Source organism: Fusarium redolens (assembly GCF_020744475.1).
Source record: "Fusarium redolens strain MPI-CAGE-AT-0023 chromosome Unknown BKA55scaffold_1, whole genome shotgun sequence".
Classification (NCBI taxonomy): Eukaryota; Fungi; Ascomycota; class Sordariomycetes; order Hypocreales; family Nectriaceae; genus Fusarium; species Fusarium redolens.
This window is the reverse complement of record NW_025763664.1, coordinates 2,819,754-2,847,431: the sequence shown is the minus strand read 5'-3', so window position 1 is coordinate 2,847,431 and position 27,678 is coordinate 2,819,754. Positions and strand designations below refer to the sequence as shown.

At 48.6% G+C, this 27,678-nt stretch overlaps 11 protein-coding genes across 11 annotated transcripts; 5 read left to right on the top strand and 6 right to left on the bottom strand.

Annotated features, from left to right (window-relative positions):
• Positions 1-300: 300 nt before the first annotated feature.
• On the top strand, positions 301-1,341 carry BKA55DRAFT_26740 (uncharacterized protein). The gene has a single exon (XM_046185451.1). The coding sequence runs from the start codon at positions 478-480 to the stop codon at positions 1,285-1,287; it is 810 nt and encodes a 269-aa protein (XP_046056654.1). The 5' UTR covers positions 301-477; the 3' UTR covers positions 1,288-1,341.
• A 54-nt stretch (positions 1,342-1,395) lies between these two features.
• On the bottom strand, positions 1,396-2,520 carry BKA55DRAFT_682960 (isoprenoid synthase domain-containing protein; the record flags this gene model as incomplete). The annotated part of the gene is made up of 2 exons (XM_046198437.1): positions 1,396-1,465; positions 1,514-2,520. 2 exons carry the CDS (start codon positions 2,518-2,520, stop codon positions 1,396-1,398), a joined length of 1,077 nt encoding a protein of 358 aa, XP_046056653.1.
• Positions 2,521-3,483: 963 nt separating this feature from the next.
• Positions 3,484-5,168, bottom strand: BKA55DRAFT_26727 (uncharacterized protein). Its single transcript, XM_046185449.1, has 3 exons — positions 4,920-5,168; positions 3,733-4,799; positions 3,484-3,681 (listed from the first exon to the last, which is right to left on the bottom strand). Exon 2 carries the CDS (start codon positions 4,754-4,756, stop codon positions 3,854-3,856), a length of 903 nt encoding a protein of 300 aa, XP_046056652.1. The 5' UTR covers positions 4,757-4,799; positions 4,920-5,168; the 3' UTR covers positions 3,484-3,681; positions 3,733-3,853.
• Positions 5,169-8,043: 2,875 nt separating this feature from the next.
• BKA55DRAFT_588461 (WD40-repeat-containing domain protein) lies at positions 8,044-9,721 on the bottom strand (the record flags this gene model as incomplete). Its single annotated transcript, XM_046194795.1, has 2 exons — positions 8,044-9,433; positions 9,471-9,721. The coding sequence occupies 2 exons, from the start codon at positions 9,719-9,721 to the stop codon at positions 8,044-8,046; spliced, it is 1,641 nt and encodes a 546-aa protein (XP_046056651.1).
• Positions 9,722-13,826: 4,105 nt separating this feature from the next.
• On the bottom strand, positions 13,827-14,316 carry BKA55DRAFT_682956 (Acylphosphatase-like domain-containing protein; the record flags this gene model as incomplete). The annotated part of the gene is made up of 5 exons (XM_046198436.1): positions 13,827-13,976; positions 14,030-14,099; positions 14,154-14,166; positions 14,224-14,254; positions 14,305-14,316. 5 exons carry the CDS (start codon positions 14,314-14,316, stop codon positions 13,827-13,829), a joined length of 276 nt encoding a protein of 91 aa, XP_046056650.1.
• Positions 14,317-14,722: 406 nt separating this feature from the next.
• Positions 14,723-15,879, top strand: BKA55DRAFT_532507 (uncharacterized protein; the record flags this gene model as incomplete). The annotated part of the gene is made up of 3 exons (XM_046189349.1): positions 14,723-15,144; positions 15,207-15,553; positions 15,608-15,879. The coding sequence occupies 3 exons, from the start codon at positions 14,723-14,725 to the stop codon at positions 15,877-15,879; spliced, it is 1,041 nt and encodes a 346-aa protein (XP_046056649.1).
• Positions 15,880-16,125: 246 nt separating this feature from the next.
• BKA55DRAFT_700193 (uncharacterized protein) lies at positions 16,126-18,270 on the bottom strand (the record flags this gene model as incomplete). Its single annotated transcript, XM_046200578.1, has 4 exons — positions 16,126-16,990; positions 17,052-17,507; positions 17,567-17,959; positions 18,157-18,270. The coding sequence occupies 4 exons, from the start codon at positions 18,268-18,270 to the stop codon at positions 16,562-16,564; spliced, it is 1,392 nt and encodes a 463-aa protein (XP_046056648.1). The 3' UTR covers positions 16,126-16,561.
• A 1,265-nt stretch (positions 18,271-19,535) lies between these two features.
• Positions 19,536-20,875, top strand: BKA55DRAFT_532505 (uncharacterized protein; the record flags this gene model as incomplete). The annotated part of the gene is made up of 3 exons (XM_046189348.1): positions 19,536-19,824; positions 20,090-20,254; positions 20,637-20,875. 3 exons carry the CDS (start codon positions 19,536-19,538, stop codon positions 20,873-20,875), a joined length of 693 nt encoding a protein of 230 aa, XP_046056647.1.
• A 1,892-nt stretch (positions 20,876-22,767) lies between these two features.
• On the bottom strand, positions 22,768-23,907 carry BKA55DRAFT_26553 (uncharacterized protein). Its single transcript, XM_046185442.1, has 2 exons — positions 23,664-23,907; positions 22,768-23,577 (listed from the first exon to the last, which is right to left on the bottom strand). The coding sequence occupies exons 1-2, from the start codon at positions 23,809-23,811 to the stop codon at positions 23,114-23,116; spliced, it is 612 nt and encodes a 203-aa protein (XP_046056646.1). The 5' UTR covers positions 23,812-23,907; the 3' UTR covers positions 22,768-23,113.
• Positions 23,908-25,629: 1,722 nt separating this feature from the next.
• BKA55DRAFT_532503 (ChaC-like protein-domain-containing protein) lies at positions 25,630-26,552 on the top strand (the record flags this gene model as incomplete). Its single annotated transcript, XM_046189347.1, has 4 exons — positions 25,630-25,771; positions 25,839-25,888; positions 25,942-25,946; positions 25,997-26,552. The coding sequence occupies 4 exons, from the start codon at positions 25,630-25,632 to the stop codon at positions 26,550-26,552; spliced, it is 753 nt and encodes a 250-aa protein (XP_046056645.1).
• Positions 26,516-27,569, top strand: BKA55DRAFT_26132 (uncharacterized protein). Its single transcript, XM_046185420.1, has one exon. It carries the CDS (start codon positions 26,614-26,616, stop codon positions 27,322-27,324), a length of 711 nt encoding a protein of 236 aa, XP_046056644.1. The 5' UTR covers positions 26,516-26,613; the 3' UTR covers positions 27,325-27,569.
• The last annotated feature ends 109 nt before the right edge of the window (positions 27,570-27,678 follow it).

Genomic DNA, 27,678 nt, shown 5'->3' with positions numbered 1-27,678 from the left:
CCAACAAACCCGCGCTTGAATGCTCAAATTAGGATCAGAATCAGGGTTTAAGCGCTTGAAAACCTTCGCCAATCTTGACGCTGGCTGCTCAAAACGTACATGATGTGCTTGGCTTGCTGCGCTTTCAGAAACGATCAACTGTGCCACTGGGCTGTGTAGGTGTCAGCCCTGTGCACGTCCCCCTCACGATGTTTCTCTGTGCCGCGTCAAGCGCAGGGGTTTGAGACCAGGCTCGCTTTTCATTGGCCAAAACAGACGCTGCAGAAGCGCGAGCGGGAGCGGCAGGGGAGAGGGTCTTGCAGCGAAAAGGATCATGGTCATGGCGCCTCATGCCTCTTTTTTTATCTAATCTCTACAACACCACCTTACAAACATCACCAACCTTCTCCCTCTTTCTTCCCAGAGGGAGCATGTGTAGGCTACAGAGTCTCATTCTTGGGACTTGCGGCCGCACTTGACCAGCTAGTAGATGCTCCAATGGTCCAATTCTCTCTTTTCCGCCTACCCACCAAGCTGCGGCGCAGGGTCAGGCGTAATCGCATGGCTACCCTTATAGCCCTCGTCGTCCTCGTAGGCCTCCTGGTCTTTCCCTTCTACTCGGCCTATTGCGTCTACAAACCTCCGAGGTATCTCATCAATTGGCTGCGGAGGAAGTACCCAGATGTCTTGTTCGAAGAACCCACCGACCAAAAGATCATCGCCCTATCTATCGACGATGCACCATCCGCCCACACCGATGAGATCATGCAGGTCCTGGAGGAGAATGGGGCCCATGCTACCTTTTTTGTTATAGGATCTCAGGTTGAGGGTCGCAAGGATAAGCTCGTCAAATTGGTTGCAAAGGGGCATGAGCTGGGAAACCATGCCATGCATGATGAGCCCTCCAAGTCACTCAGTAACGAAAAGCTGCTGGAGGAAGTTCACCTCGTCAAAGACATGCTGACGGAGGCATACGCGGCCAACGGTCATATCCTTCCCAACAATTACTTCCGCCCTGGATCTGGAATATTCAACAGACGGATGCGAGATGTGTTGGGAAACCAGGGTTTCCGCATCACTCTGGGCAGCGTGTATCCTCACGACCCCCAAATACCATATCCTGATACCAACGCGAAACATATTCTGAGCATGGCTCACCCTGGAGCTATCATTATCTGCCACGACAGGAGACCATGGACTGTGCCCATGTTGCGCACTGTTCTTCCTGAACTCAAACGGCAGGGGTATCGGATTGTTACTATCACAGACCTTGTGAAGGTGGTGTCGTCACAAAATCAAGAGCAATAATACCTTTAGACTCTTGCGAGCGTTTCTTGTACCTATGCATTGATGCGGAATTTATTGGAATGGTTGGATATGGTCTAGGGTATGGACCGGTTTGTCTGCCAGGTAGAATTAGAGTGTAATTTTTAATGACCCGTCTTCTTCTATGAGTTTGTGTATGTTGTATCTGGGTGATGTTAACCTGTGTCGAGTCAGCTTTGTTCTCGACGGAGAGAAAAAGTATTCATACGTGAATCTAAGTGTGCCGGTAACGATGGAACGGCAGCCATCAACGTATCTCTTGACGATAGGATGTGTTTGTTCTTGAAACTCAGTCTTCTGAAGCAACTCGTTTGCTGCTTTGTCGAAATTCTTGACTGCCATTTTCATCCTTTCTTCCAGCTTAGCAACCACCACATCCAATGTCATGCCAGACTCCATGATGGCTGCGACGGCATTGATAACACAATCAGTCCGCAACTCCTTCTTCAGCGACAGCATATCATTCATCAAGCTCTGAATAATGCTCACTTGTGTCCATGTTTGAACGATCTCTGGAGCTGATGATAATGCCTCTGGAAGCCTCTCGTCTATTGCATATGGTACAAGACTGCAGAGCATTCTCCCACCGACAGTGCCGATCCTCATCTTCATGTACGACTCATAATCAGGTATGTGACTAGCCAAGCGAAGCTTCTGCTCAGCTGCGCAGCTGTTGATGAAGAATTGGATCTCATCGTGTAAGAGGCGCCGATAATCCCTCGACGCCGTCTGACAGAATCGCGCACCAAACTCTCGAAACACGCTATTAATGGGATCATCGTCTGCTTCGCTCACGTTCATTTCGTCAATGACCAACGCCTCACGCACCATGCGCATAGTCTGCCCCCTCCAACGCTCTGCACGCGTAAAGTCAACCGCCAGATCGCCTTCGTTAGCATCAACAGCATCGTCCCAGCAAACAAGCCACGTCGTATAGAGAGTCAGAGCCTCGATCTGCCGCTGACGAGCTTGGGGATATAGTGAACAGACCAGGGAAGCAATATCGTCCTGTTTCCGACGGGCGATCAACGGATATGCTATAGCCATGCGATCAACCGCCTGATTGACGATTGGCGTAACGTGCTCATGGTGGGTGTTGAGTTGACCTTGAGGATTAGGCCAAGAGCGGAAGAGATTATGAAGATTGGGGGTTCGTAGTGTTTGGCCGCGAAGGGCATCTACTATTGCAGCTTGATTTAGACGTGAGTATTTCATGGGCAGGATACTGATCAATATATTTCGGGCTTGTAGTTGAAGATCTAGAAGTCCGGGGCTGGAAAATGGTCTAGGTTAAGTCCAAATCATGAGCCATTCATTCTTTGGACATAAAACGGCACAACGATGACCCAAATCACCGGGTTCAAGTAAATGGCTGAATCTAAAATAGGTTCCAGAACATTCATGTCCTATTTTGTAATCGAAATAATATAACCGGAGTGCATCGTAAGTCATTTGATTGCTGATGCTCCTTTTTCGTGTTTGTGTTATTCGGTGATTTCTAGCACACAAAGCTCTCAACTGCTACAGCCTCAACACATAGCAACTCTGGCCTACTATGATAGGTCACTAGCCGGGAATACGATGGAAGCATGCGGCGGTTTATCTCTCACACCCTCAACAAAGAAAGTCAAAAGCCAGACGCGTCACATAGAAAAACCCAGACGCCACACCAAGCTGCCAAAACTCAAAACCTCAACGGGCACACATATACAAGCAAGCACATGAACGAAGAAGAAAAAAGAATGGGAAAAAATCGACTCCAAAAACTACGTCAACTTATTGGCCAAACTTGGACATTTCTACGTAGTCCTTTAAGCCCCTACTCTAATAATATCAAATTGCCGTTTGAGTTAGAGTAAGGCGTGTTTCCGATCCTGCAGCGGCCCTTGTGCAATTGCTGGGGTCCAAGGGAGACAGTCCAAGCAACGAGCACCGCATGAAATGCTCGTTGCTAATTGATGAGCAGTTTCACAATGTCTCATTCTGCTGCACATGTATTTTAACCTTCAGATTGGTGCAGCGATTGAAGATCAGCAGTTTCAACTTAACTCAAATCAGTAGCATCAAGATCATCACTCTGAAAACGGAAATCGGAGTATGAAAAGGAAAAATTGCCGTTTATGGCGAGTGTGTAGGTAGGTAGCATGACCAAGTATCCATCTAGATACAACATCATGAAACAGAATCATCCAGCATAAGAAAAAGGTATCCATCCCATACATCCATCCATCCAGTCCTTATTCCACCCTGGTCCTATCAAACGCCCCATTGAAACCTATGTCCGGTCAAACACTTTGAGCATCTGAACATCGGACACGGTCCTTTCATTCAAAGTAACCCAAACCAAACCAAAACAGACGTGATCAAGAGAAAAATCTTCAACGAGTGAATAGATGCCGCTTCGTAGAGCAACCAATAACTATGTACCTTTTTAGTCATATCCGCCATTGTCCAACTGAGGACCCCCTTCTCATGGTCGTAAGATGTCTATTAAATATGTACTGCCGAATTAAGAAACCGGAGTGCCGGCGTAGAGTGCGCATTTAGATCAAATCCACTGTGGTGTCGTAGGCTTGGCGTGTGACACCTCAGGAAAGAAGCTGAGGATTAGGCTCTGAACGTCGCTGAGGTACTCCTCGGGGGAGAACTTGTTCAGACCTCTGGACTTTATGTATCGGTGGTCCTCTTCATCCTCCTTGGTTGCCGGCTTGGTGCTGTACTCTTCGGCGAGCTCGGTGACTTGTGCAAGTTCGTGACCAAATGGGTGTGAATCCTTGAGGGCTCGCTGCTGGAAGGATGGCGGGGGAACTGGGGCAACCGCGGGGATTGCTGGAACAGGCACAGGGGGAGCCTTTTGGGCCTGGCCGGCAGACACATATGAAGCTGATGATGCCCTCGTAGAAGTTGACGATGATCGTGAAAAGGTGAAGCTGGCCTTGGTTGATACTGAGTGCTCTGAATCCCTGGACATCTGCGAGGTGGATCGTTGACGGGCGAGTGCTTCGTAGGAGTTCTGCTTAGTGTGCGAAGGCGAACGCTTAGGAATCGCAGGAGCTTCAGAAATCTTTGGCAGGACAGTTGGCTTGACCGAGACACTGAAATAGGTTGACAGGTGGTTCGGCTTAGGACCTGGGCACTCTTCGATAGGAGATACATCCGGGCTCGTAGGTGGAGTTGACTCGGTAGTTGAAGGAGCCTCGGATTCTTCGCCAACAGATCGCAGAGACGACTTGCTGCGGAGGGCAGCATGCGGGATATCGGGGGCGTTGTAGGAGAGCATGTTGGTTGTGTGAACAAGCTGAAGAGGTGCAGAAATCTGGTGTCGAAGAATAGGATGCTGTCTATCGCGGGCCGAGTTACTACGGTGCGGCACCTGAACTTGTTGCTCTCCCATCTCGGTCTGGCCAGCCATCTTGGCCTTTCTAGTTGTGAAAGCGCGTGAGAGCGACATGGTTGAAAATTTGGAATTTTATATGTTCTGAGTTACGTCTTTTCTTGAAAAGCTTGTTGGTTTTTGGTCGGGTTCCAAGTGAGTTTGTGGGGTGACGAGGAGTTGCTGCTAGTGAACAACGTCTTGTGATAAGAGGGATCGTCGAAAGGGTCGTGCCACTGACTTAACACCGATTTACTTTTTGAGGTAAGTTTTGCTTGAAACTACTACCAGACAAGCCAGGTTTGCGAGCAAAAAATGTTGGTGGGAGGTGATTTCGGTAGACGTTGAATGCGTAGTGAGACAAGGAGTCCAGTCCTTTTGAGTTTACGAGTAAAGTGTCCGTGTGAGATCCGACTTCTGGAGCGGAAGATCAACGTCTGGCGTGATTCGATGTGAATGTGTCGATTCTTCGAGAAAGACAGTGATTTACGTTGACTGGCTTTGCAGTGACAACGTTAGAATGTACTGATGGTAAAGGAACGGTCAACGTCGAAAATAGGTGTATCGGTCGGTATCCGTGAGGTTGTTGGATCGATCCTGCGACGAAGGGATACAAAAAAAGAGCAAGAGTATAAATGAAGGAAGATAAAAGAGGTTTGGCAGAGGCAGAGAGATATCGAGTTAAATCAATGCACACTGAGAAGCAAACACGATCAAGAGAGTGATGGATCGTGATACTTCGTATTCTTGAGAAGAATTGAAGATACAGGCCTTTTTCGACGTATGCAATGCAAGTTTGTCGAAGGACAAAGACAAAGACAGAGGCAAAGGAGAGAAAGTCAAGCGAGCAAGCACTTGAGAATAGATGGAGAGAATCGAATTGAACGGCGGGCGTGGGGACGGGGGGATGAAACAAAAGATATGGGGACCCGAGCCCTGCTAACAACTGCCTGATTAGAGAGCTGAAGCCGAACTTTCGGGCAGTGAACAGTACTCAGCGGAGGTGGGCACCGGCCCTCACTGTAAGTTTAGCGCACACCTGGGCCACGAAGCCCGTGAATTGGAGGGCAGCTAAACTCAGGCTAACTCAGCTTTGACTTTTGGCCTTTGCAACGGCCCGGCCATCCCCCCCTGGTGGTTATCCCTGGACAAAGACCCATGTCCCTGCAATTAAGCCCTCGTTGGCCGACGCCCCTGGCTAGAAGAACATTTGAAGCAAAGAATCCTGGTCTCGCGTCAATGGGGTTAGCCAATCGCGTGTATTCTCTCGGTTCCTCTACCCCTTGTCACTTTGGTTATCGGTCCACTGATTTAGTTTTTTCTCTCTTGTCTGCATGGGAAAACCCGCGACCAGCGCCAACAAGAAGGGCGAAGGAAAAAAACCAGCTGATGTCCAGGATTCGTGGCTTGAGTGTCGTGCAGAGTCTTCTACAGAATTGCGTGTTTGCTATTCCCTTGTCTTGGAACCCGATGTCAGAGAATATAGAATATTGGTGTACATGATCAAGCCCAAGAACGCCAATGCTGATACACGATCTATGATACACGCGTACCTGGGTACCTGCTCTAATTGTTTCTTTTTCGTCTCTTAATTCGTTACAGCTTAGAAACAAACATCTTTGCTTTGTTTCTTTCCTTCTCCTTCTGCCTTGATTCCTCGACCAGACCAAATGGTGAGGCCTTTGTTTCCCAGCTAACACATGCACGTCTATGTTGGCTTCCCACCAGCATGGAGCTCTCTCTCGGGCCATTCACCATCAATCTTGACCCTCCATCCTCAACATATCCCACCATTCATGGCGACGACATGACCCGCGCGCTACAGCAGAGCAAAGCAAAACAAAGCAAGGAGGACCCATTTGAGCGATGAACGGGGCCGACATGGAAAAATTCTATTCTATCAATCGGGTTTCACCGATCGCCAGGGGATGGATGCAAGCACTCAACTGCAGTGCAGTGCAGACGCCCAATTCTTCTTTGACAGCTTGGCTGAACCGGATGCAGAATACGCGTTCGTATGTGATGAGTTGTTATTGCATGGCCAGCTCATAATTGAAGATCATCACAAAGAGTTGAGTGAATTGTACATCGACACACAAAAGCCACACCGTCCACGTCTCGTCCCCATTACCTGAGAAAAGGACCTTGACACAGTAATTGAGTCGTGGCCACGGCCTTTCGGAAATGACTGGAGCTTCCTCAGGAATATTAAGGAATAAGCCTTCAGAGTCTGGTTGGCTATTCTCCCTCAATCAACTCGTCTCTAAGCCTCAAGAAGCCCTTGATTGGGTCAACGGCTTCAGCGCCATTACCGTTTTCTCCTGTTTCAGGCCCCTGTGCCTGCGCAAGCGGATCCAACTAGAGCCCTGAACTGTGATGTGATGGCGTCTAAGTCTGTAGGGAACCATGAGATGCCTTAATAGACAGGCTGTTTTTCTGCCTGACCCTGTTCCTGGCCTTAATGCCGTGTGTTTTGGGGGCTGGTAGATCCTCCGCTTTCGATAAACGAATGTTGAGCATGGCATGGTCACAGCTTTGTCTACTCCACTTGTGAGAGGATTACTCATCGATTTTATACCTTGAATAGGTAAATTGCTGGATCATAAGAATTTGTGTAAATACACGATATTGAATCTTCAACGTTTGTCTTCAGAAACCTCTCTTTCATGTAATAACTATCGTTAGCATCTTCTTGTGGATCCTTTGCACTGGCATCATCCGCCCTTCGAACTGACTCTTATGGACCCAGCGCACAGAAGTCTCATTTCGAAATGTCCACCCTCACGTACGTTTCTTCTTGGACTGTCTGAGATTACACTTTGACAATGCGTTCGCACGACTCAGTGCCACCGTCATATTTTCGACGCCTGTGACGTACGAACGTCTGTTCTCAGACAACCTAAAGATGACGGCTTGGTTCGTGAGCCATCTCAGACCATCCAAGAGGACCCTTAATTTTCCCCTTCCACTAGGTATCTTATCATGCTAACATATTGTTTCTATGCTCATCTAGTTTCATTCACTAAAAAAAGAACTCGAGATTGTTTGAAGATCAGATCCAACTTTTCCATTCCTGTTCAGAAACCTCGTCTATCTAGTCGATTTGTATGCCCCCAATATTCCATCCCGCTGTGAAACAGTTCCTGTGCGCCAGTGTGCTTCATTCATGCAGAGTAGTCTTTTCTCGGGAGCCACCCTCCAGAGTGGGCAAGACATGGTCCTCGCTATTATCGACCATTGTCAGTGCTCTCTAGGGCTCGCCGCGCCATTGTTCGCTGAGACATTGATCTCATCCAGCCTCAGCCAAGGCCGTAGATCTGCCCGAAATCTTGATTCGAAACGTTTTCAATAAACAAGACATTCGTCTAGTCCTCATCCATCGAATCATCATTATCCTGCTTGTCATCTTCATCATCGTCATCGTCGGAGCTGTCATCGTTGTTGACACCCACGAGACGATCTTCACCCTTCCCGCGCTGCTCGGGCACCCGCTGAGCAAAGGCCTTGCGCACCGACGCGTTGGTGCTGGTGTCCCATACGTGCATTGTGCCCTTGCTGCCGGCGACGGCGAGGCGGAAGGCAACCTCCGGGTCGGGCGCGAACGTGGTGGAGAAGACCTTTCCGACGTCGAGGTTGCGCGAAACCACCACCGAGGGTCCTGTGGGCTGGATGTTCCACAGCTTGACCGTCTTGTCGGTCGAGCCGGTCACCATGTAACCGGGGACCACGGGGTTGATGTCGAACGAAGACACAGACTCGTCGTGAGCCTGTAGCGTCCAGACAGCCTTGGTGCCAGTAGGGTCGGACGGCGCATTGCGGACGTCGTGGTAGTGAATAACACCGTTCTCCGTCGACACGAAGAAGAAGTTCGGGTCGTGAGGGTCCCATCGCACATTCTCGACGTCGCTCTCGACGCCCCATCGGGGAGGCTTCGCATCTGGCGCACGCATATCGGCAGCCACCACAGTTCGGTCGTAAGAGCCGCTCAGCAGGACGGTAGGCTCATTCGCATGCCACGCAAGTGAGCACACCTTGTCGGTGTGATAAGTATACGACTTGGCGCACTTTGTCGTGTTGAGATCCCACAGCTTGACCGTCTTGTCGGCAGAGGCTGAAGCCATCAGGTTGCGATGCTTGCGGTTCGCAGCCAACGACAAGACAGCGTCAACGTGGTACTCATCGTTGGACTTCTTAGACTTCTTCTTCTTCTTTTTCGACTTCTTCTCCTCCTCGTTGCCTCCTTGGCCGAGGATCGCATTGGGATACATGCAGTCGATGGTGTCCAGATCCCACACCTCAATATCGGGGTCCATTGTGCCGACGGCGACGAAGTTGCCTGCCGAGTCCTTCTCTACACCGGCCTTGTTGACGGGCATGTCGATCCACTCGACACACAGAGGGATGGCGGGGAGCATGATGTCGTGGTGGACATAAAGGTTGTCAGCCTCATCCTCGTAAACGAAAACCTCGAGGTGTGCCATCTCGTCTTCCACCTTGGCAGCCACAATGAGGTTGTCCGTCGCAAGAATTTGGAGCTCTTCCCGGTCTTCATCCTCCTGTTCCTTGTCGGCGTCAATTGTGATGTAGGGGTCGTCCTTATTCGACTCGTAGTATGCCAGCGACTTGATGTTCCCAAACATGCCCATGCCCTCGCCGTTTCCAGGCACGTCCTCATCGTCATCGTTGTCGTAGTTTTCCAAATCATATTCTTTTAGGTCATCATCATTAAGGTTGATCCTGAGCGCTTCAGTCAGTCTGTCCTCGACTTCTTACATATCTGTTAATTACGTACTCTGTCTTCTCAGCTGGCTTGTCTTCATCAATCTTCATCTCTGAGTCCTCCTCCTTGTCCTCAGTCTTGTCAGCCTTCGCGCCCTTCTGCGCAGCTTCAGCTTCCTCAAGGTCCTCTTGAGCGTCGTCGAGTTGGAGCTTGGCAAGCTCCGCTATCCGCTCAAACTCTGCCTCGTCCAGGGTATACTTCTGAGGGAAAGGCGCAGCGAAGCCCCTAGGGACCCATTGCGCGGCTGTAATCATGGAAGACATGGTGATTGTCTGGGTATCTTAAAATGGTGTTGTGAAAGTCCAGCTTGCGTCGATAGGTGGGCGCCCAGATAAATTTCTCCCAAAATTTCTAGTGGGGTTTATCGATAAGCAGCCTACCCACCAGGGGACCTTGGCTAGGGGAGGCAAGAAAACTTAGGACCTCGATCCCATCCCGACAAGATTTGGGTAAGTTAGCATAATCTTGGGAGCTCTTTAACAAGTGATGCTAGTATCCTATCTTAAGGCCTGAAGTTTTCTTGCCCCCTGGAGCTCGGCTAGAGAGTGCAAGGTATTATTATTTACTATAATAGTATCGACATGAGTTGAAAAGATGTAATCATAAGATTAGTATATTTAATCATGATATTAGGATTAAGAAGTAAAGCAAGTAAGAACTATTGTACTGTGTATGTTTTATGAAGATATAACCATAAGCCTGAAACTATCGCTATATAGAATTACAAGCAACCAAGCTTAGGCTTGAATAATAGAAACTCATCTAAGGTACTGTTTAAAACCCTCTACCACGTCTCTTTAGGACAGGCTTTTTAACTGCACCTTGTGTTACGAACTTCTTACCGTCCGCCCCTATCTTCTTGCTCTTCTTTTGAGTCCGTTCTTCTTCCATCTGTTTCCTTTCTTCGTCCTTTCGCTTGTCGTCAGCCATCTTGGCTTCAATCTCCATCTTTCGGTTGAATTCTGTTTCAGTGATTCGTTTATCTCGTACCGAGTAGCCCTTTTCCTTGACCGAGTAGAAGACACCACCGAGGTCTGCAAGCCAGTGGGGATCCACGGCTGTTACTGTCGAGACATAGACCTTGGAGGTGAGGATCAACTCGTGGTAAACGATATAATCCGGTGGGTGCCCTGCATATAACGCGCTTGTCGGATGCAGCTGTACACCAAGGTTGGTGCGCAGGTTGATATACTCGCCTGAGCCTTTGTATTTGGCTGCTTGGTGGTAGTACCCCGAGCAAATGCACTTGCGCACAATGTCCCAGTCCATTCCACAACTCGTCAGTTCCATCTTTTGCATACGAACAATATCCAAAAGCTGTTCACGAATTTCCTTGGCTCGCCTTAACGACTTTGGGTGCAGAAAGTGCTTCACACACCAGCCGTCAGAGTAGCCGTTGGCCTTCCAGTTTGTGTAAACCTGGAGGTATGTCAAATGATCTGACTCATGCACCCAGAATTTCTCGCGGGCAGCATCGGCTTCGTCCTGTCTCTCCTTTGGTCGGTAAAACACGTTTGGCACAGACAGCATAGAAACAATGGTAATCATCTCTTCGCTGCAGCCGTACTCTTCCGCTGTGATGAGAAGCTTGGCCAGCGAGGGGTCCATAGGGAAAGCACTCATTTTCCTTCCAAGATCAGTAAGTTCACCAAGATTGTCAAGTGCACCAAGCGCCCATAAGTCAAACATTGACGTTGTAATAGTGTCTTGTGGCGGAGGGTCCATGAAATCAAAGTCCAAAAGGTCCTTGACGCCGAGAGACTTCAACATCAGAACAGTGTTAGCAAGGTTCGTGCGCTGGATTTCAGGAATAGTCTGTAAGTATAGATCTTCCTTGAACTCTTTTTCTGAGTACAGCCGAAAGGCCTTTCCAGGCCCCGTTCGACCGGCTCGTCCCGAACGTTGCGAAGCGTTGGCCTGCGAGATAGGCGTGATCTGAAGCGTGTCCATGCCGATTTTCGGATTGTAGACCTTCATCTTGGAGTAGCCAGCATCCACGACGTATTTGATACCATCAACTGTCAGACTGGTTTCAGCAATATTGGTGGCAACAATGCATTTCCGTACACCAGGGGCAGCCTTGTCAAAAATCTTTGCTTGTAGATCTGCAGGCATTTGACTGTAGATAGGCAAGATACTCAGCTTCGGGGGGTCGTTGAGGGCGTCAAGTCGTTTCTGGATAAGTTCGCAAGTAATTTCAATGTCTTCTTGACCTGTCATGAACACCAGAATATCGCCGGGGCCCATTGAAACATGGATTGACAATACTTGGTGCACTGCCTGGTCCACATAATCCTCAACGGGAGACCGATGGAACATAACATCAACTGGGAAAGTTCGTCCAGGAATGATAAACTCGGGTGCACCACCAAAGAAATCCGAGAAGCGTTTCGAGTTCATGGTGGCTGATGTGACGATGAGCTTCAGGTCGCGACGCCTCTGTAATATCTTCTTGAACAAACCCATCAGAATATCTGTGTTCAGGGCACGCTCGTGGGCTTCGTCCATGATGACACATGAATATCGATCCAGGTCAGGCTCGTTGAGAGATTCTCGCAAGAGAACACCGTCAGTCATGTATTTGATGACTGTCTCTTTGCTGGTACAGTCTTCAAATCGAATCGCGTAACCCACTGTGCTTCCTAACTCAACCTCCATCTCTTCAGCAACACGTTTAGCTACACTCATTGCAGCCACTCGTCGCGGTTGTGTGCATCCGATCATGCCGGTCTTTCCATATCCATCCTCTTGTAGGAACTGTGTCAGCTGTGTCGTCTTGCCAGAACCTGTCTCACCAACACAGATAACAACTTGGTTTTCCCTAATGACACGGAGAAGGTCTTCACGTACTGCAAACGCAGGCAGATACTCCCGTTGCTCCCGTAAGGTCTTGCTCTGGCTGAAGTTACTCGCGCCGTCGGTCTTCTTCATATGCACGCTGAATTTATTACCCTTGCGCTCACTCGGTTCGGCGTTATCCTCGGCAGGTACTGGTAGTGCAGAATCACCGTCTTCCTCTTTTGCACCCATAATATTTCCCAGAGTCGTTCCGGTCATGCTTGTGGCTTCCTTGGCCTGCCGTTGACGTTCTCTCTGCTGCCGTGCTTCCTTCACCACTTTACTACCCTTGCGACTGAAAACCGCCATATGACTCTGAGGGTCTTTGACGGCTGGAATTGGTTCTAGTTGCTTTGTGAAAATGGTCCGTCCGTCCAAAAAGGGTGGCCGCAGATCGTGCACCAGAAGATGAACTCGGGTCGACTCATCATCGTCGACAAAGTCGGATGCCATATCCCGTCTTTGGGCGACACCTGATTGCAGCATTCGATTTGTTTCCCAAGCGTCATTCTCTCGGTTCCTCTGGTCTCGTCGCGCGTCGAAACGACTAGTCATCTTTTCGTGTCGAGCGGTTTCCTGTTGCTGTCCTTCCCAGGTGTCGTAGGAGGCGAATGGGTTATGGGCTTCATCTCCAAAACTGTGGCCACCAAATTCATCACCTCCGTACCAGTCCCGGTCCAACGCCTTCGAATCTTCCTCGGTCGGTCCTGTCCCTACTATATTTCGGGGAGGTGGTGTGGAAGCATAACGCGATTGTCCCCTGTGGGGAGTTGAGGCGCGCGAATCATTCTGAAACCTTTGTCGAGGAGTATCAAGTCGTCTCCTCTTTGGATTTGGGTTGTACCCATCGTACTCTCGATCCTCCGCCATTGTGTTGACTTGTAAGTTACCAATTGATGGTTGGATGTTTCTGTTGCGACAGGAAACTTAAGCTCAGATAAGCGCGCCGATAACAATCACGTGCCCAATTCACCTACAGGGAACATTTGACCATTTGGGGTAAGTATTTATAGAAACCTTTAATCTTTATAACTTCTTAGAAATAGCAGGTGGTAAGGCGATGTATCCCATGGAAGAATCTTTAAGCTCAGTACTGATATAAAATGTTAGAAGCGAAACTGTATAAATCCTGTACCCCTGCAAATATGGAGGATATCTTGGAGTAAATTAAAATGCACCATGTACTTTAGAATTCAGAAATATCTTATATCTACCTAAGCAATCTTCTAGCTTAACTTGAAATGTGTTACAGGACAGGCAATCCTAATTTTGACTATGAAAGGCAGTACTTAGACAATCTAGGCATGGTAATATGAGAGACTGTGGTGTTGCTTTGGTAACTTCGCCTAATGAATGGACATTTGTCTTGGAGAACCTTTCTGTCCACGCTTTGGTCATGCCAGTACGTGGTATTCTGGTAGATCTTATCCGGAGATGCAGGGTGTAGGGGAACGAACTGATGTAAGGATTGGAAATATTATCGTGATTTTGTTAAATAGGTTTTGTGTTGTGTCTCGTTACCACCAATTCTCAACGTGTAACAACGAAGTCATTCTCGTCCTCGATAATTTGCCGGTCTTCTTGGGAAACTCTAACCACACGAGCAGATCTTGGACCATTGTCTACATCCTTGAAGAATTTAGATAGAATTTCTTCACTGGCTTGAGCCTCGCCCTCGACCTATGAAAGAGAGTATATTAGCCAATGTCAACTTGCCAGGGGCTTATATGTACCTTTTCATCCTTCGTGTTTCGGCACCATCCCGTCACTCCGTACTCTTGGGCCTTCTTCTGAGTAAAATACCTGCTACACATCAGATCCGATGTCTCGAGAATCTATAATCTTAGTGATCCATACCGGAAACCAACGCCTGAATGACGTCAGTTAAAGAGAATACTATCCTATATTACCTTAGAGATAGACATACCTTGGACACGTCCTTCAACGGCAAAGTAGACCTTAACAAAATTAGCTCCTGGCCTCATAGTCATTGCGAGGGATCTCTCACACGTTTCGACATATTGGCAAGTCACAGTTTAGTAGGTGATAGGTACTAAGGTTGTTGTAGAATCAAACTTAAGCTTGAAGATTGGAAATAATTGGAGAAAGAGGCTAGAGATTATTGAGCACTCGGTAAATATGGGAACACGATGCTTCCCATCGTCTGCGAGGTATGATCTAACCTTTATGTCAACTGCTTGCTATTTATTCGATAAGTGGGCTTCCAACGGCTTACAAGGTGAAAGGTGGGCAGGGTTGAGTTTAGGTTGCTATTGATAAGATAAGCTCTGGGCCTCCACTGATGTCACTTATCAACTTAGTGCGTATCTCCACTGACTACCTAAATCAACACCTTTATCCCTTCAGTTTGCGACGCGGAGGTATCATTTATTACACAGCTCGCGCGCAGACACATCGATTTATTTATGGAAGCCAACTCTTCGGAGCCGGCTACAGAGCCAGTCCGATTCCGCGCTGGCAAAAAACGAAAGGCCTATCGCCAACGCGTCCAGGAAGATATCGCTGTCGCAGAAACAATACAATCGCCTCCTACTGAATCTGCATCAGAACCCAGTGATAAAGCCACCCGAAAAAATTCACCAGATCGCGCCCAAGATGAAGAAGGATCTGTCGCTGCTGCGCTCAAGCTGCGCAACGCGCGAAGAGCTCGGCTTGGAGGTGTCGCATTTCGAAATACAAACCGTCCAGACGATGACACGAACAACGAGCGTGCTCTTGTTCCCCACGACGCAGATGATACTTCGAATAACGAACCCATTACAAAAGGCGTTGCAGATCGATTCACTCACCAGACGGGCAGACTTACAGATCTTAATGACAAGCATATGTACGTAGAGGACCTCCATCTTCGTCATACCTTTTCCACCATGCAATAACTAATCATTCAAGGATGGACTACATAGAATCTCGACTATATAATCGTGCGGGCGGAAATAGTTCACAGAACACTTCATCTGCATCTACATCAGACCCGGCTCGACAACCTTCAGCAACAATGACAAACCACGAGAGTGGGCGGGCAGTAATGCAGGGCCAATTGATGGAGATCAATCTCGATGACCATTCTGTTCGAAATGAAAGCGCTGTTAAGGCAGATAGTGCGACAGACGGCGGACCAAGAGCCAAGAAGCCTAGACTTAGAAGGGATGGCAAGCCATGGCGTTCGCGAAACCGTCGAGATAGCGACTCTCTCAAACGAGATCAGATCGTTGACCAGATTCTCCATGAAGCAAGACGTATGTCCCTGATGTCCCTGTTCCTCGAATCACATACTAAATTAGATTTCCCAGTCGACTTATACGAACCGGCTCCAGAACAAAATAGCAGCACTGTAGGTGCCGACCAGGATGGCGCCGCTGATGCGCGGCTCGCCGAAGAGTTCCGGCAGCAATTTCTTGAGGACGTAGCAGAACGACAGCTTCGGAAAAAGAAGGCAACGAACCAAACAACGCGTGCCGGTACCGAGGAAGTACTCAAAGGCCCCAAACTTGGTGGCAGTCGTAACGCTAGAGCTCAGATGAGAGATCTTTTGTTGAAGAAAGAGAAGGAAGGGAAGAAGTAATATGGGCCGTTGAATTAAGTATGACTTTTTTTTTCTTCTATTTTTTTCTTCTATTTTTTTCTTCTTTTTTTTCTTTTTTTACCTGCGGCGTTGGATGGTTATGGTTTTGCATATCTCCTTTGTACCAGTTAAGAATTCACACACGTCGCATCACGTTCTGATGATGAAAGATAATCAATTATAAACGGAATCTTGGTCTTGTAAGCGTAACCATAATAATTCTGTTGAACACTTGCATTCATATCCATATTGACTACTTAGTCTGTAACGATCGATAGTGGTGTAGGCATTTTGATCCAGTGATCTGACCATGCAGAAGAAAACAGTCCTAAAAAGAAAATCTCAATGATAAGCTCCCGACATCCAATTCTGTGTAGTCGCAAAAGGACGACCAATGAAATAAGAAAGAAAGAAAAAACTTAGCAAAAACTCCTTTACCCAAGTCCCATATATAGCAATTTTCCCAAGTGAGCAAGGTCCAACATTGAAATGAATGAACATTCAGTCGCTTGGCAATAGGTATCGATCCCGTGCCGTGATTCGCCTGCCATCTTGCTCATGCGCAAGATCATTTGACTTCCGTCATATGCCAGAACGCCAAACCAATGTAATGTTAACCGTCAGAGAACCCCATGCGTTAAATCTTGACCGATGTAATGGAATGTGAGTTCCGGAAAACCCTTCATCTAATGTCGAGCTGGAAAGGCTTGAACCGCCCGCCGATTGTAGCACAGCGGGGACACTTCCTTCTTGCTCCATGCTCTGTCATGAGAACCTCCACACAAGTTGGGCATAGGCCACAGATACATTCGGTACATGCGTACGAATCCTTGAGTAGAGAAAACCCTTGACATGCAGCGCAGTATATCTGAATATTCTGAGCCGAATATGTCGGTGATGAATCAGAAAGCCCCCGAGTCCCCATATGAAAGTTGTCGCCGCTTTCACCACTCTCCACGGATGGAAATGGCTCTACAGCATCTTGGCCATATGATGGAGGTGTGAGCGCCTGCTGAAGAGGCGAAGCTTGATAACTGGCCGGCTGGAATTGAGGCTGGTGGGAAAAGGGCGGTAACGATGATCTATGCATTGAAACAGGAGACTGGGGTACCTGAGAACCTGTTAGTCATTTCAACAGTGCAAAGGTGAATACAATCAGCAGATAAACATACAGGAGTACGGTCTTCGTCGATATCCCCAGCAGCAGAAGCGGCTTGATCAGCTGCATCGATAAGATCTTCCCACCGCTTCCCGAAGTCTGCGGATGGCTCTGCTGACAAAGCCTTCCGATCATTGCCTGGTCTATATCGTTCTTCATTTTGTATTCGGCGTAGCCAGTCAGTTGCAGAACCTTTAGAATTCTTCTTTTTGTGGTGAGGCTCTCTTCCCCGCTTTGTAACAGACTGTTTGCGAGGCCGATTAGGTCCCACAGAACGCTGAAGAGGTGGGAGTGTTGAGGATCTTCCAGGTGGTGAGTTTGCTAGAATGGAAGGGAGAAAGTCGCGCTGTCTAGTAGATTTGGCAGATGAATAAGGGTCGCTAGTAATATCGTGATTGGAAAAATTGAGAGGCGGCAGTTCGATGGAAGTCCGTGGCCTACGTCGAACATCCATATCTGAGTAATATTCCTACGTATCATTAGCCCTGGATGGCGATGATTTGAATTCTTGAAGGGCATTTCACTCACACCGTCCAAGTCCATGTCGCGTTCACTCTTGACGCCATGAAGTTCGGCTAGGGCAGCAGCGGCACTGGCTGTGCCAAGCATTGGGCCAGCAACCGGCCCGCCATTACTGAAGTCATCTAAAAGGCGCGGAGTGCCTGGATTACTCGATTCGTCGCGATGATAGTTGTGTCGCTCGTGAAAGCCTTGAAGGTGGTCAATGGGCGGGGGCAGGCTGGAGTGAGAGTGGGACAAACCCTGAGCATTTGGAGCTGAGGTCTGATCTAAAGGGCGACGCTCCGATGGTGGAGTATTAATCATCAACAAGAAGCTCTCTTCTGTAGCTGGAAGCTTCGAGATGTAGTGCTCGGGGTGTGCGCGGCGGATATGCTCCTGCATGGAACGATATCTTTTTTCCTGCAATTGGATATTTAGAATCGAATGGGTACCGTTGCATGGTGTTACGAGAACGTGCTTCCTCAGATGGGGAACAAGTGCGGTAAGTGGTAAGACATGACGATGTAAGGTGGGTGGGTGCAGCAATGGTAATTCAAGACCAGCTGCAGGGCAAGACAGGGCAGAACAGCTAACAAAGGCAATACCCAAGGACTTACACCAATGCATCTCTTGCGACAGCTGGAGCCATCCTGGTTGCGAAGAGGGCAGACTACCTCATTGTTGGAGTCTGTAATAGAGAAAGACGACGTCAAAGATGATCGAGGCGGCATCTTGACCCCACCATACGTGATAGATTGCTGGCGGGGGGTGCTATAGCGATAAGAGAGTGAGAAGCGAGATAAGAGATGATAGCGATGAAGCTGAGCTTTCAACGAGAATATCAATTGGTGACAATGAAGCTATGCGAAAACCGTAACATTTCAAAGTGCAGCTCATGGACAATGGGATGAGCTGCCTTTGAGCATGGGCAAGCTTTGCTACAGGAACCGTTTCGAATTGGGCCAATTATGCGACAGTGGTTGCGTATACGATTGGGGCGTCGATTGAGATGGTGATGGAGGTAGTTACTGGGAGAGCGATGAATCCAATCTCTGGTAAGAATATCGATAACCGTATGTTAAAGAGTCTAAGTTGGATGAGAAGGGAACAGAAATATTCGATCGAGAAGGTCTCTTCTTTGGAGAAAAGGTGGGTTGCAAAGAAGGATGTATGGGGAGAAGGAGGGTGAGTGGGAGGAAGAAAGTAGAGGGTAGGTAGGTGCAGGTAAGTAAAGATGACAGGAGCTTGGGAGGTCGAAAAAAAGAAGAGACGGAAGAAGGTGGGAGGCAAAGATGCCTTTTGGGTAAAGCGTGTGAATGAGTAATAAGAGCAACAACGCAATAACGAAGAAAGCAACGGCCAGAGAGAGGCAAGAGGAGGGTGTGAGTCGTCGAGTGTGTGGTGTGCGGTGCTGCCGAGGGAAGCTGAGCTCGAAGATCTGGATGAGAGCTTCGCCGACCGGGCCTAGAGAGGCATTCAATATACTTTGCTCATATATCACCAACACCAGCGTCCGAATATTTGCGACAACTGCACAAATATATAATATTGCAAAGAAGCTCACAAAAAGGCAAGCGCAAGGAAAAAGCAGAGGGCATGAAAAAATTACCAAACTACCTAAAAGGAAAAACTCTGGCGGGAGAGGGCGTGTGGGCAACAGAACCAAGGCCAGTAGCGAAAGATTGCGCACAAACAAGACTCTCTGGTTCAATGTCCATTCATTGCTTACTTGACAAGGGACCACAGCCTGAGCTCTGGGCTCCCGACTGCCATGCCATTACTTGCAAAGCCATGCCTTGCGCTTCGCCTCCACTGCTGGAGATCTCAGCTGCCTCGAACGACTTGACCTCCGGAGCCAATAGTATTGACGTGCAGCTTTGGGGGTGCGGGTACAAGAAGCTGTCTAACAGTCTTCTAGGACCATCAGAGAAGCAGCAAAAAACCTCTCCAGCTTCCATTCCAACTTTTCATGAGCTCTGTATGGTCACAGTACGACATGGTTAAGGTCCTGTGGCTCCTCGAGCAAGCTGGCGAAGCTTCGATCCTGCAGACTTTCAAACTCTGCAGCGACGCAGTCATCCCCAAAAAAGATTCTCCAAGCGTCTGCAACACACCCAGTAGCGAAGCACAGCTTAGAAGCATCAGCAGCTCAACCAGGGCATGGCCCAAGCGCCGCGCGAACAAATCAACTGGCTACAATTGCAATGACTCGAGAGGGGCCACAGGGGTGAAGACAGTGGGAAGAGGGGGTGGCTGGCGTGGAGCTCTTCTCTGGACGGATGGAGGTAAAGAACCGGGCCCTTGACCCAAAGAATGCCGCCTGTAAAAGGTGCAGAAGCTCCCTAGAACGTGCAGGGGAAGCTCCAATAGTGGAACTGGTCCCTTGCTCAGGTTTGTTGAAGATCTTTTCTTTTTACTGATATGGTAGTGCTGATAAAGTTATTAGATCATAGCATGAATACTGAGGTTCTCTTTTCCTCTGAAATAAGTCTTTTTCGGCATTACAAATCATGTTCACTTTCTCAATATCTTTTTCTTGATCAGCTTCAGCAATTGTCCGGCTGCGACAGATCCAAATCAATGTCGCAAGAAAAAGCCCGGCGTCTGAAGGGTTGGCCATGTTTGACACGGCCAGGGTCGGCGGGGCCGAAACCCAAGGTCAACTGCCACTCACAGATACCGTTCCTAAGCCAACTCTGGACGTGGTTATCACATGTACATGATAGGTACCTCTGCATGACTCTCGCCACGGCTATGGCCACGGGACCTTGACTACACAGAACGGTCATCACTACCAGCTGGAGCTCAAGCCTTCAACCACGCCGGCTACTAAACCGGAGCTGGAACCTCGAATGTTGATGTGGCGTTTGAGATTCGGCGATACGCAGGTGTGGACGTCAACAGAGTCAGCATCGGAGTCGTCGACGCCTACCAAAATTTCAAACCTCGCTTTGGCTTCAGGGGTATCACGTCGGCGCCCAAAGGAGCCTGTTGTGTTTTCAAGAACAGTTGGTAACTGACAAAATGGGGTTGCGAGAATGCAGGCTGCAAAGGACCCAATGATATGCGGACAATCGAGAGCTGACCTTTGAATCAGCTTCAAAAACGATGGAGATTAAACGCCTGCAAGCCCTGTCACCACGCTCCCGGGTCTTTCGAGACGGTGACATCACCGGCCAGGGGAGACCGCCTGTCGCCCTACAGCACGGAACCGGCGGGCGTGCGCAGAGCCAGTCCGTTAAAGGGACTTCCACCTCGACCGAATTGTTCGACTCAAGAGTAACGCACGCTATGCCATTCACATCTACTAGGAAAGCGGTGAATTTTGATGTCTGAAACACCCAAGCTCTGTCGCATAGCGGCGAAAACGGAAGAAGGGGCAGGCTGTAGCTTTCATGTTAATTTCTCCGGGGTGCAGCTCCTGCAGGACCAACTGAAGGCGATTTGAAATCCGCCTAGACAAAGCAAGACAACGTCGCGAGGACTCGATACGATAGCTCATACAACCAACCAGAGTTGCGGAATCAAGGTCAATAAGTCCGGTTCTATTTTCCAGACCCTGTGAAGGCGGTGACCCCGCGCCATGACAGGGCCTGCCACCACAAATTTTACCCCAGCAGCAATCGTTAACAGAACCTCAATGTTCAGTTACGGTTATCAAATACAGTCCAAGGCTTAGCTCAGGCCTATGGTTAACTCAACAACAGTATGTAGTTGCTTGGATGGCGGGTTTAAATTGATATCTTATACCACAATTTCCAAGTCGACAGCTCCGTGGGTTTGCGACAGGTCGAAAGCTTGTAGGTCTAGCTCTGTCGAGGGGTGTACATATCCATGTGGGGGCCAACTTCTTTAAGCGGACCATCTTATCGCTGCTTCTTTTAGGTGCTCGACCTGCCAAAGCAATCGAGCTTCCAGTCGCCTGCATGCTATGAGTGGTAACACAAAGATCCAGGGCACGCCGGGCAACTTGACCATGGCACTGAAACCTTCCTCTCATTTCACGGCAAACGCTCTACTCAGATCAAACCCAAAACACGAACTGTGAAGGCCAAGAGCTGTAACAATACATTCCTTGTTAGGTCACAATCCTTGGGGTGTAAACTTGGGTCAACCCAGGCTGGTCCCATGACTGTCAAAAAGAGCAATAACCTTGGAAGAGCTATATATCCATGTTAACAGAGTCAACAAAGACTCGAGGAAGCTTGCGGTTCTCGGCTAAACGCTTCATCTGATGGCCGTACTGGGCAAATATAATTACCGCGGTAGCCACGGCCTGTTCCTGGCTCTACCAAGTATGGGAACTAGTTTGGCTGATGTTTACCGACCTTTTTGTACGTCCAACCGATACACTTCTGTCTCGACACTTCAGAGTTTGCCAGCATCAAGCCTCGACAACAAACCGTTCTTATCCAGACCGCTCGCTTAACTCTATCCCGATCATCTAGGCTTCGCCAGCAGTTTCACCTTGATATATCTAGTTCATACCGGAATATAATACGTTCTTGGACGTGTTTTTACTCTCTTGAGTGAACACACTTTAACAGTTGAGAATATCCAAGTCGCATCTGCAATGGCCAGGAGTGGTTTCATCATACCTTACCACTCGCTTGTCGTCTTAGTATGTATGGTACTCGTGACATGCCGCATGTCACGTAACTCCACCGGTATGTGAGCAAGGACAACTGAGTGAGGGAAAACTACCAACAAAATAGACAACACGAGACATATCTGCAAATTTGGTAACTATAACTGTTTCCGCGCCAGTCTTGAATCCAAGGTATTGATAGTTCTCAACATTCCCCCAGTCTTCCCGACGACGAAGACAGATGACGATCAATGACTTGGGCAATATTGTGGAAGTAAAAGTATAAGTACTCATGGTCAAAACCTTTACATTCGCAGATACTTAGAGCTCAATCGTCACTGACGACTCATGACGACTCATGACGCCTCGACAACTCATTCTCTATGTCATTTGGTTGAAATATATGTAATGCCGTTTGAATACTTGGAAGAACTACTCCATACATGCTGTAAAGCTATCATAGATGCAAGTCCGCCAATCAAATCTAAGCAACAAAAAGAACAACTTATTTGATGGGTCAAGTGCTATTGACTGAGCGCAAATGAGCGTCACTTGACGCTCGTCCTACAAGTCACAATCTTTAGCTTTGTTCTTGGTTGAGCTGGATTTGAGCTATTGAGAAGCTGAGGCTATCCCAACTTTGTGCTTTGAGACATCATGCCGAATCGATTCGAAATGGTCAGAAACGAACATGCTAAGCAATATAATTCATGTTTGATGTTAAGGTAAGTTTCGGTCTCTAAGCCAGGATCCGGAGACTCGACCTAGGGTATCTTTGGTTCATGCTATCACATCTTAACACCTCCCCAACCGCCCAGCCTGGGCTGTATCTGTCGTAAATTCCACTGTAACATACATGCATGGCCTTTTCCTTCCTTTAGAGTGCAAAAATCAAATGCACATGACAACTAGAGATCTCAATGTTTAGTTTAGCTCCGGTGCTTGCTTCCGACGCACAGTATTCCAGCCTTCACGCTTTCTATCGTCTACTTGAGCTGCTTAAGGATTTCTGTCAAGAAATCCTCAAAGCTCAAGGTGATGTAGCCGTCGCGATCGTCGTCATACTTCTTGAAAACGTCCGTCATACGTTTCAGGGAGATACAGCTCTGAACAAAGAGATCGAAGCTCATGACTCCCTCATTCCTCTTATCATAGGTATTGAAGAGCAACTCAACAAACTGGGGGCTTAGTCGGTATCGGAAAGCGACGAGTGCGTTATTGAATTCGGATAGAGAGATGTTGCCGCTGCGGTCAGCGTCGAATCGGTCGAAGAGAGTTCTCCATGAAGCCAAGAAGGACCATAGACCGCAAAACTCCTCGAAACCAATGGTGCCACTTCGATCGGAGTCAAACATTCGAATCATCATGCGGACGGTATGGGGGTCAAAGGCAGTCCAGTCTCCGTTGACAAGGGCGGCAGAAAGTTCCCTCTCGGAAAGGTGGCCGGTACCTAACCGGGGAGTAGTCAGCAACTGCTATGAAAGAGGCCGATGTGCGTGCATATTTATGATGTATTCTTGAATGGGAAGAACTTACCATCTTTGTCTACGGCGCGGAAAAGGGGCAAAAGTGAAGGGTCTGAACCACTGCCATCGATACCCGGCGAGGGAGGAGGTCGTGAGTTGGGAGCAGGGCGATTATGAGCCTGTGGTCTAGCACCACCAGGGTTCGGAGGCGGCGACATATGGCCGTAAGCACCTTGACCTAGGGAATGGGATCGCGCATCTCGTTGGGTGGGTAGAGGCTTGTCGTATCGAGGCTGTTGGTGGTGATACTGCTGTTGAGGGGCATATTGCTGCTGAGGAGGAGGGTGCTGCTGCGGTGCAGGTGTCCTAGACTGTCCTGGTTTCTGAAGGGCGCAATGTCAGTTTAGGCTTCTCAACGTTGTGATAACGTTAACGGTGCGTGTATTTTAAACATACAGGCTCTGGCTCGGCAAATCTGTGTCAGTTACATGGTCAGCTTTGTGTTGCATCGTGACGTGTCAAACCATAGCTTCAGGCGTAATCGCAGAGCCGCAATGGGCAAATGCGCGGGGAGACGAGGGGCAGTTTGGTTGAGGCATGGGACATACCTAGGGAGAGCATCCTCGTCGTAGGGACGGTTGTAGGCCATGATGAATGCGGGATTCGGGTATTCGCTTTCCGTTTCCAGCTCAGAAGAATAGGGAAGTTTATGAAGAAGTAAGAATAGAGAAAAGAGAAAAGAGATGCTGCGTGTGAAGGGGGGTTTTGAAGGTTGGGCTGAGTTGGCTTGGTGCGCGGCTGAAGAAGTAACTGGAAGGCCACACAGTTAATTAGTAGTTGTCCTACGTACCTTACGGACTGCACTAACAGTGATGAACCCCAGGCCAGGGGAATCTCCAGCGCGGGGCAGTGTCGTTTGGTTGGTGGAGCGCAGGGTGAGAACAGAGCACAAGAGCGTGGCTGAGTTGGTCTTGATAGTGGGAATATTTGGGTGAGACAAGATTCGGAGTTTTTGTTCTCACTCCTTGCGACTCGACCAAGTGCAATTAGCTAATATGCCAATGGAAAGATTGTTCACATGTACAGCAAGCACATGCTTTAAGGTTCAGCCTAGTTGGAAACGAGGTCATTGACAGCTATGAAAGACTCAATATAGACTCAATATCATCCCTCGATATCGGTTATAAGATGCAGTGACCTTATCTGCTATGGGACAGGGAAGATAGCTATGAGACTAGCTCTGGGATTAGAAAGCCTGACTTGCTCCTTGTCCTTCCGTGCCAAGACGTCGGGACCCTTTATGTCTAGAGATTTTTTAATCCGCGTATAATACTACGTACGGATAGTCAATACAATATTCATGAATGGCAAATAGTCCTGGAGTCTTTAACAGAGACAGGAGGTATGCTGACTGGAGAGCTAAAATTAGAAAGACCATAGGGTCTCGCATTCATTTTTGGGGTTTGATAGACAGTCCAGATGAAGAAAAGACCCTTGGGTAAGGTTCTCGGACACGGCAACAGCGGTCCCGTCCGTTATGTGGGTCCCCATATCCAATGACGTCGATGCGAAAAAGAGAGTAATCAGCCACTTTGAACCCGAGAAAAGCCTCAGCCACTAGAATTGAGCATCTCAGTGGAGGCGCGGAGTTGACGGGTTGTCGTTTTGGGACGGGAGGGGAAGGAGAAATTTGTTCCATTATTGTTCTGTGGTTTTCTCTGATCCCTGCCCACAGGCTTCTTTCATTCTTAGTGGTCATTACCTCATCAGTGGGGACAAGACACGATATACCTCCACTATACGTCTTCAATCCAATCTCTATACGTGGGCCTTGGTATCTTGAGATCCTCTAAACACTCGACAAGAGTCATTCCTTTATTGAAGTCACTTCAGTCAAGATAACACCCTACTGTCAACCACATCTTCTCGTACTACCCCGAAGCTCGGTCATCCCATCTAGGTAATTACTAAGTAGGTGGACGTCGACTCATATGTAACGGCATTATTAATGTTTTCAACATATAGTCCATTTCACAATGACCGATCAAGAGTCTTCACAACCCTCCGAATTCTGGCTATATGGATACGGGTATGCCGAGATCTTCCTGATATCAGATTCTTATCCCGTGATTAATGCCATTTACAGAAGCTTGATATGGAAGCCTCCGCCACATTTTGGTAAACCACCAGCATCCGTCTTACATGATCAACGGGCTTTCCGCTGACTCTTGATCTTACTTATTAGACCGCAGAATTGCTGGATGGGTAGATGATTATGTTCGTCGTTTCTGGCAGGTATAACTCCTCTTTGCCCATATCGTAAATACCTCCACTAACATGTCTTCCAGGCTAGGTATGCCTTCAAACAACCGAAGTGAAATTCTAGCTAAAAGCATATCACAGTGAGGACCATAGAGGAACCCCTGAGGCGCCTGGGCGTGTTGTCACTCTAATCGAGAGATCCTACTGGGAACAGCTAACCGATCGTCACGACTCTGCTCCAGAGCGAGTCTGGGGGGTTGCATACCGTATCATTCCTGAGAAAGTAGCCGAAGTCAAGGAGTATCTCGATATACGTGAGATCAACGGCTACACCATTCACTACGCCCCATTCCATCCTGCCGATGGCTCTCCCCCCATTCGCGCTCTGGTCTACATCGGCACTCCAGATAATGAGCAGTTTGTCGGCCCCCAGGACCCCCAGGAGCTCGCCGAGCACATCTTCCGCAGCCAAGGGCCCAGTGGCCTGAACAAAGACTATCTGTTGAGTCTCGATACAGCCCTCAGCGAGCTTGCTCCTGATAGTGGTGATCATCACATCCATGACCTTGCCCGCCGCGTCAGGGAACTTGAGAAGAATTGTGAGGATGAAACTAAACTCCTCAACCCAACGACTTCAGTTCATCTACAAAAGCACAGTACTGAAGAAGCCGAGGAGATCGAAGAGCCACATCATTAAGAAACGGACCAGGCGTCAAACATACAAATATCTAAATAAGTGCATATAAAATAGATGATAGATGCTCATGATGAGTAGCATACTTATAAATGAGCAGTTAGATGTCACTCCCCAAGTTTCGTACCATCGCTCCACAACGGTCACCGAGTTTGGTATCGATGCAAGGCAATCAGCCAGCGAGACCTCACGTATCAGAGGACACATAATCAAAAGAAAGGGGCCGCATGCAGCGCCATTTCGCATTTTTGTTCTTGCCCTACCGAGGCAATCCCTCATCGTTTTTTCCGCACTAGGTTCATTCGTAAAACGGCCGTGTCAAGATGGCAAACCAAACCAGCCCAAATGCCATGCCATGCCCCCTAAAAACCACGCTTCAACCGAAGTGCCCGGGTATAATTCTGCGTTTCAATATGCTCACCAATGCCAGACCTATCATCCAGTCGTACAAAGAATCCGCAAGCCCAGGTGCCGGAAGTCATCGACCATTGAAATTCCATTCCTCAAGGCCCCGTCGATAACGTTTCGAGTGCAGTGTAAGGCACTCCATTCCGGCTTCAAGTCAAGTCAACTAATATCCCCTTCCACCCTGAGGGGGTTGTTGCTGGGGAGGCAGTTGAGAAGGATCGGGGTATCCGAACTGCTGCTGAGGCATGAATCCTATATGTACTTTAGTATTGATACGAATTGCTTCCATGCTTCGTTCTCGGCGTACCTTGGGGAGGAGCGCCGTAGGCTTGCTGAGGAGGAGGGTATCCTCGGCCATAAGGCATAGGCGCATACATGTTCGGGGCAGGGACTTGGTAGCCGTGTCCAGGGGGGCCATTCCGTAAGGAGCTGGTCCTCCAAAGCCTCGCCCGTACCCACCTCCTCTACCGAAGCCACCTCGAGGGCCATTGTCGGATGCCTTGTCAACTCGAATGGTTCGTCCGTCAAACCTGGATATAATTAGAATCTATACCAGAATGCGATAGCAGATCCGCCATGAAATAAGGAACAAAAGTGACTCGTACTCGACATTGTTCATGGTCGCGATGGCCTTCTGAGCATCGCCCTCCTGGGTGTATCGCACAAATCCAAAGCCACGGCTGCGGCCGGTATCGCGGTCCTTGACCACCACCTTTCCATA